This window comes from Epinephelus moara, chromosome 22, assembly GCF_006386435.1.
Source record: "Epinephelus moara isolate mb chromosome 22, YSFRI_EMoa_1.0, whole genome shotgun sequence".
NCBI classification, from domain to species: domain Eukaryota; kingdom Metazoa; phylum Chordata; class Actinopteri; order Perciformes; family Serranidae; genus Epinephelus; species Epinephelus moara.
In genome coordinates, this window is record NC_065527.1 from 29,889,945 (window position 1) to 29,898,266 (window position 8,322).

The following is an 8,322-nucleotide window of genomic DNA, read 5'->3' on the forward strand; positions in this document are numbered from 1 at the left end:
GGAGACAGAGAGAAACTCGAGGTTCATTGAGAAAAACCTGGTCCCGACCAGGTTAGGTTCACAGAGTCTGTTACTACGGTAACTGACTGAGAGCTTAAGTTACCTCTCTCTCTGAAACAGGCTAAAGTTACCCCTCTTTCTCTGGTTTGAGTTACCTCCCTTTTTGAAACGGAAAACTCAGAGTTTCCCTCATTTCAGGGTTAACAGACTCTGAGTTTTCACTAAACCTGCTTTGTGAAACGGATCCCTGTACTCTTTGTTGGTGATGTTGTTAATTTCGAATGATAATCCTGCTGGAACATGTCAGGTTGTGTTTTGAAGCTATTATTGGTGATTTTTGACAGGAAAAAGTGCTGCCATTAACTGTCATCCCCTGCTGCAGTGCACTGCTATACGCTAACATGTAATAATCTAGGGAAACATGTAATTTTGGTTGCCATTGTTGTTGATTTCCCCTGATTTAGGGATCATATCCCCGCTGGATTGTGAGGATTTTGGTTAAGAAGCTTTTACTGGTGATTTGTCATGGTAGAAAATGCTGCTTTACTCCATTATTATCTTTCCCCGGCTGCAAGTAAACTGCTGCATATCGCTACATGGTAACGTCATGTGGTTTCTGATTGTGTTTAGATGCTTTTATTGTTAATTTTTAAATGAAGAATCAGTTGCTAGACAGTCATTCCGCGGATGCAAGTACACTGATACATGCAAACGTCAGGGAAACATTTAATCTTGGTTGCCAATGTTGTTATTATCTCCCCGTTTCGGATCATTTTCCTGCTGGCACATGTCCACTTGTGTTTAGAAGGTATATTGGTGATTTTTCACGGTAGAAAGTGCCGCTATACTCAGTCATTCCCCAGCTTCAATGATGGTGCAGAGATGCTGAAATATGGAATACCCAGAAACCCTGACCAATCACAGCAGACTGAGCTTTTCCAGGGACTGTGGAGGCTGTGGCTCAAAGGGAAGAACAAGTCATCTAATTGGTAGATTGGTGGTTTGATCCTGGGCTCCTCCAGTCCACATGTCAAAGTAGCCTTGGGCAAGATACTGAACCCCAAAGTGCTCCCCTAATGGCTGTTCCATGGGTGCGAGTGTGTATGAATGTCGAACTAATGAGCAGGTAAAACCTTGTGTGGTAGCCTTGGCCAGTGGTGCATGAATGTGTGTGTGAATGGGTGAATGTGAGTGTAACAGTGCTTTGAGTGGTCGCAACACCAAAAACGCACAAATGCAAGTCCATTAACGATTTGAAAATGAGTGTCTCAGTGAGTACAAGTGTTCCAGCACAGACAGTATCAGGGAAATAAAGTGTTTTTGAACATTTAAGCATGTAAACATGTTCAAGTAGAAACCTTAAATAAAAGTTCGACCATGAAAATGAGCATGAAAGGTCTCCTGCAAGTTCTCAGCATCCTCAAGTTCAAGTGTGACCACACCAAAAACATTTCACACACTGGAGTTGCACATCAACTCGGCCGAGTGAACACACACACACACACACACACACACAAACACTGCGATGATTGCACTTGCTCTAACATCAGCTCTGCGTTAGTTGTTATGGCAACAGGCAACGGTGGGCAGGCGTGAGGGCTACGAGACATGGGCTCTGAGCTGCTGACAGTGATGGCACCCTCAACTGCAACACAAGAGTCAGCCAATTATACAAGTGGTGGAGTGTTGGAAAGCTGCTCGGCCCTGAGCAGCAGAGACACACAGAGTTGCTGAGGAGGTATTAAGTGGCTCAGCTGAAGCCCAATTTCCCCCGTTAGTTGTTTTCTCAGGGAAAGTGGCTCATTTTAAGTCAAGTTGAGTCTAATTAAAGCTGTGCTGAGAATTGCCTGCGACAAAGCGGCACGAGAAAGTAAAGACGATAAGGAGAAGTGTCGGGAAGCATGTGTGTGTGTGTGTGTGTGTGTGTGTGTGTGTGTGTGTGCCCTTGCTGTCTATCCTGTGAGGGCCAATTTGAGTTTTACACCCTGAAAGAAAAGACATTTTGTCCATTCCTCTTCTTGCTCTGTTTAAGGTCTCAGGTTGTGTTTGTTTTTGCATCCACACTTTTGGATCATTTTGAGTTTTATACCTGAGAAGTAAGCACATGTTTTACAAAGTGCAAAAAAAGGACATCTTTGTGAGGTGGGGACATTTTGAAAAGTGAGGACGTTTCAAAGTAAAGAACTGAAGACAGTTTTGAAAAGAAAGTGCATTTTAGAAAGGTGAGAAAATGTTTTTGAAAGTCAGAACAATTTGAAATAAGAGGGTGTTTTTGGAACATCCTAAAAATATTTTGAAAAGTAAGGCCTTTTGCAGTTTGTACTCTTGTCCTCACATACACACATCCATCCATCCCATTCTCGTGAACGTGATATCTCAAGAATGCCTTGAGGAAATTTCCTCAAATTTGGCACAAACATCCACTTGAACTCAACAATAAACTGTTTTATTTTGTTGTTGTTTTTTTTTTGTTTTATGGTCATTCATGTGTGCAATGTTTATAAATGCTGAACTGGACATATCAAACTTTAAATTTGGATGGATCGTCTGAACATCCTATTTCTCTCTCCTTTCTGAGATTTCTGCAAACAGTAGATAATTTACATCTGCACGTTTCGTTTGTACTACACCAACTTCTTTATAGTGACATAGACATACAGACACACACTGGTATCTGAAGGTAGGTGTTTTCAAGTGACCCATGTCTGTTTTTCTAGCAGCCTTGTGGGCCGAGACAAGTATGTTTTTTATACAACTTGTCGCTGTGTTTCCTGCAGCTTTTTGGCCCCCAAAATTGATGCTTTGTAGCCACCTATAGCTGTTTTGCTGCAGCTTTTCAGCCCCAAACATGACAATTTTGTAGCGATCTATGCTGTGTTTCCTGCAGCTTTTTTGGGCCCCAAACATGGGTATTTTTTAGTGACCCCTGGCCGTTTTTCCAGCAGCTTTTTAGCCTCCAACTGGGGTGTTTTTTAGGGACTCAATGCTGTGTTCCCAGCACATTTTTAGCCCCCCAAAGTATAGGCCTTTTTAGTGAAAGCACCAGCGAAACACTGAATGCTGAATTCACAAAAGGATTGCGTGGCTTTTGCGGCCGCTAAACCGGTAAAAATGGAGCAAACAGATACCGTCTAATTCACAAAGCACACGCAGAGGGTGAAATGCTCCATTAACTGCGCTGCCAAGCAGATTGCATCTCGGTGCTCCGGTGTTATTTGCACGTATTGAAATGAGGTAATATGCATATATTTGGCGCAAAAATTGGCCCTTTCTATGCAAATGAGCCTCATTGATAAACAACGTCTAATTCACTAACACCAGCGCTAATAGCCACACGCAGTTTGAGTGAAGTAAATAACGTCTTTAGAAAGCTGGTGCAAACTGGGCGCTCCTCTGTGGAAGCCTCTCGCCCAGACTTTCCAGTGATCGTGGCAGCAGTGATCGTCTGTTAAATCAGTCTGTAAATAATATTTTGACATTATTATTATAATCATTATTACTTTAATGGCATCCGAAGATATTGATGCGTTGAACAGGTGACAGTCTGCGGTCGTTCTCAAAACGCACTTCTGTCACGCACTTCAAAAGCAACTTTCAATAATTTATTTTACGAAACGGGGGAAACAAACGTGAACAAAAACGGTTCCATAATTCATATTAAATTCAAAAGATAACGAAAAAACAGCTACAAGTGAGAGGGAATAGTGATAAAGTGGTCAAACTTGGTCAAATCCACAGCCTCAACCCATCCGACACTGTTAGACTGACTCACCAGCAGACATCACTACATGAGGGTATACAGTATTCAGTACTTTGCCAAACAAAGTCTGCCATTGTTCTGCCACGGTGTTCTTGGCGCAAAGCCAGCATTTATACTTTGCCATGTGTGGCTTATTGCAATCAGGGGCAAATCAGGGGCAAACTGCACTCAGCTGCCAAACTTTGTGGGCGTGTTTGCGCTGGTATATCATTAGCGCAATATCCTTTGTGAATAGGACGTTAAGACGGAGCAAACTGCGGGTGCAAGTGAAGTGCAATTCAAGGTGCTATCAGCGGGCGCAGTCATTCTTTGTGAATTCGGCCCTCAGTTTCCAGCTGGGATTGTACCATCAAATTCAAGTATTTAGAGTCAAAATATTATCTTATACTAATCATAACTCGGTGTTTTTTGTGCCCAAACCCAACCTGTTCACCACAGTGTTGCTGAAACATCAGGTTTCAGTGTATCCCCGACATAATAACTTACAAATGTAGTGTACCTGTGGTTTGCAAAAATGTGCAATGCCACCATTTATTCCAGTGATTTGGTTGCCTCCACTTACCCGATTGATCAATTCTCCCACCATGCCAGTCCAGCTGCCGTTGGGCTCTGGGGCTCCGTACAGCCCGTCGTCCACCAGCTTGATCTTAAAGGAAAACTTCAAGATGTCTGACAGTTCCCGCAGCATGTCCACACAGAAACCTTCATACTGGTCGTTACCCTGTAAGTCTTGGTAATTGGCCTTCCGCATCACGTATGGGTTTTCCTGTTGGAAGGGAAGTGACATCATACAGTTGCTGATTCGGAGCAGGAGGAACACCAACCAGTGATATCTAACACTGCATTATGTAGACATATCACAGATATTTTACCAGTATTGTGGTGACGATTAGTGTCTTGTTAGCCAGCGTCTCTGATGCGTTGAGGTCGAGGGAAGTGGAGTTCATGGCCAACGTGTTGTTGGAGTACCAGATACCAATCTGTCAGTCCAGGAGTAAGAGGAGGACAAAGAAGGGTTAGAAGAGTGAAGATGAAGGGAATAAGAGTAAAGGGTGCGAAGTTTTAGATGCACATTTCTTTAAACAAAGATGGGGGTGAACCAGGAGCAGATGAAAAAATAAACTGCAAAGTGAAAAATAGGATAACAGGGAGAAAGTTAGACTGCAAGGACAAAGGGCAACAGACAAATAAAAATGATAAAAGTGTGTTATGAGAGGCAGAGAGACAGACGGGGAGAGGGAGCTGAAAAATCCTCACTGCAGAATCAATGCTAAAATCAATGAGGGAGGGTCTGGCCTTAAATAAGGTCATAAATACATGCATTCTGCTGACCTTTCACCAACCCCATCACATCTACTGACCTCATGACCTTACCCAACCTATTGTTTGTTTGTGTATTTATTAGCTGTTAGGATTCTGCGCTGTTGCCCAGGGGACAGGCTGATAAAGAGAAGAGGCCACTCCTTCCCAGACTGCCATCGTGACGTGAAAACTCATTTCTGTTCGGAGGAGTTCAGGCGTCCTACCATCATCTTCTCCCTTAAATTTTGTCCATCCTTCCCCATCTGTCTTATTACTTTTTTGCTTCTTTGTTTTGCTTTTTTTTTTTGTCATTGTGAAAAAACATTTCCTCTTCTCTTCTATGTCTTCCATCACTCAAAGTGCTCTGAACACCAACATTTTTTTTCATTCATTTCTGTTCCTAAACAGGCCTCCACGGCAGGTTGCATCACTTTTTTTCAAGGCAAACAAGTAATTCTGAAGGAAAGTCGATATTTAAATCGAACCACACTGTTTGTATGTTCATTTAGCTTAATTTGTCTCATTTAATCTTGTCTATGATCTCCAGGATGTACAGATTAAACAAACAAAAGATTAATTGTGTTAATTAATGATCTTTAGAGGTGAGTTCGCTAGGTCTGGTTATTGGACAGAGCCATGCTAGCTGGCTAGTTATTCTAAAGTCATCAAATAAATCAAGTGGGAATCCCCACTGCCACTGCATTACTTTTCACAGCACACTTAACCCTGGTCTGTGAGCCTATTAGACCCTGCTGTGACCTCAATTGATCTCCGACATTTTAATGTTCATCTGAGGTCATAAAGCAACACTCGAGCCACATGGACAAAGTCTGTTTGTATTGATCTTATTGACGGATGACTGAAAGAACTGCTTACTGTGAAGCCACGGCCAATGGACAAAAACCTGCCAAATGAACAACAGCTTGAACAATAAGCAGGGTTAGCACAAGGTCCTTGAAGTGCTTGGATTTTGACAAACAAAATAGTACTGGAATACCTTGAAAATAGCCCCTTTAACAAAGTGCTAAACAAGTCCTTCAAATGAATCACGTAACATGTTCTTATATTTTGACCAAAGTTTTGTCATCAGAGATTGCTCATTTTTTCTTTTCTCTTTTTCTTTTTTTTTAATTCGCATCACAATCTGAGACTGCGGTGTGCTCGCCCTCTTTCTTCCTTGCATTTATGATGTCCTGCCTGACATCAGTTTTTTTTTTCTTCATTCCACTCTTAAAACTCCAGCAAAACCAGTAGGCCTATGTTGACAAAAACAACATGAACTCAACTTAATAATCACATTTATTTGTTTTCCTATCTCTTTCTAGCAATGCTCCGATGATTTAGGTTCGCCGAAAACTGAAATTGGAACTGAAGTTTCAGCTGGCATCATATATTAGTGCTACAGATGGTTCTGTTTTAAAGAAGATTTTTCCCTTCTTCATAATGGGTAGGCTACTCCTTTTTGTAATGAGCTGACGATTCTGGCTGATATTGGGTAGTGTGGCAGGGTCTCTTCCTCTCCTGCTGCCCCGTTTGCAGACAATCAGTGGGTGTGGGGCAGGCAGGGGGATACCGCTCACGTAGTTCAGCTGTAGTGAATCTTTATGGTTCCGCTGATGCTCTCGCTCTGAAACCTTCACTGGAATGGAACTTTTCAAAGCAAGAGAAAGTTGCGTGTTATATTACTACACGCAGATGGAAGCAGCACTCAGATATTTCACTCAACTAAAAGTAACAATACTTAACCATTATGTAGAATTTCAAAATAATACAGCCTATGTTATGTTATTTGACTACTTGTACTTAAATGCAGTACTTAAGTAAATGTACTTAGTTATATTTCATCACTGTTAGTATAAGCACCATAGCTCTCATGCCATTTAAATGTTTTGTTGAGGGATTTAGACAGTTATTTCTAAAAAGAGGGTGATAAGTAACCCCACATTAAAAAGAGAGGCACTGATCACGTAATTTAATTAAGATTAATGAAAAATTATATGAGTCGCTTTGAGTGAAGTCCTTGAATTGAATTTGTAATGTCTGTATGAACCCTGATTAAGATAGTATTGACTCTTCAGGAGTTTCCTGCACAGGTGCAGTGCTTACCAACTGTGGCATCCCATGACAAACATTTTCATCATCTTAATGGGAAGTCTTGCACAAATTACAACCATATATGGTGAAAAATTCCCCATTTACAAACACCAATATGTTCAGCTGCTGCAGCTGAATGCTACCATGACCTCTGGCCTGTCTTCCTCCCAGTTGACCTCATTTGACCTCTGACCTCTTTGTGGCCCACGGGGTGTTTCTCCAGGATCTTCAGGGTGTAATTGGTCCTCTGGCCTTTACTGTTGAACTCAATGTGACCCGTCAGGCCATCATACTCCACCTGATAAGACAAACACAAAGAAAGACACCAAAAAAATAGTGTTAGCTGACAGGCCCCAGCCAGCAAGTAGAGCTATCCAAAAGCATTAAGTTACAAATAGCTTATCTAAAGAGCTGATTTCTGTATTAGTGTCTGACTCAGAGACGAGCCACATGATTAAATGAAGTTTATTTGGACAGCTTTAGGAGGGTTGCACTGCTTGCCCCAGTATATGTTCTTTGTCTTAATTGCACATCCCAAATCTCAACAGCAGAGGTGATGATTGCCAAGTTAACATGGCCTGCAGTCAGAATGAACTCAATACATGAGAATAAGGGCCCAGTCACACCAGAAAGTAGCAAGTGAATGTGATTTTAAAAAAGGAGCAAAATATGTGGTTTTAGAAGCTCGATTACATACGAACTTTTTTTCATCATGATGGCAAGGAACAAATAAATAGCCTCTGTGTTGTTTATTTTCAGTATTCACACAGCTTGACATGCTTTGTCCCTTATTAGTAGTAAATAACCAGATTACCCTCCATTAAAGGTAAACATTACAACAAATAAAATGATTTAAAGACCCGGGCACATCTTACTATATCTTACTATATAATGACAAAAACTTTGTTTGTGGGTGTGTCTGTGTGTCTGTTCCGCGTTTTTCTCCTCACTGACTTGGTCAGTCCATGTGAAATTTGGCACAGTGGTAGAGGGTCATGGGAGGATGTGAATGAAGCAATATTACATCAATTGACCAAAGGGGGGCGCTATAGCAACTGATTGAAATTGCAAACTTTGAATGGGCATATCTCGTGCCCCGTTTGTCGTAGAGACATGAAACTTTGCACAGAGATGCCTCTCCTCATGAGGAACAAATTTGCCTCAAG

General features: G+C 41.6%; 1 protein-coding gene across 1 annotated transcript in view; it reads right to left on the reverse strand.

Annotated features, from left to right (window-relative positions):
* The window catches only part of LOC126383943 (glutamate receptor ionotropic, kainate 5-like), a 169,337-nt gene that overhangs the window by 77,911 nt on the left and 83,104 nt on the right, over positions 1 to 8,322 (reverse strand). Inside the window, exons 9-11 of the mRNA XM_050034709.1 lie at positions 7,350 to 7,454; positions 4,633 to 4,740; positions 4,323 to 4,526 (exon numbers count right to left, since the gene is read on the reverse strand). Coding sequence (XP_049890666.1) covers positions 4,323 to 4,526; positions 4,633 to 4,740; positions 7,350 to 7,454 — 417 coding nt within the window. The remainder of the gene's footprint in view (positions 1 to 4,322; positions 4,527 to 4,632; positions 4,741 to 7,349; positions 7,455 to 8,322) is intronic.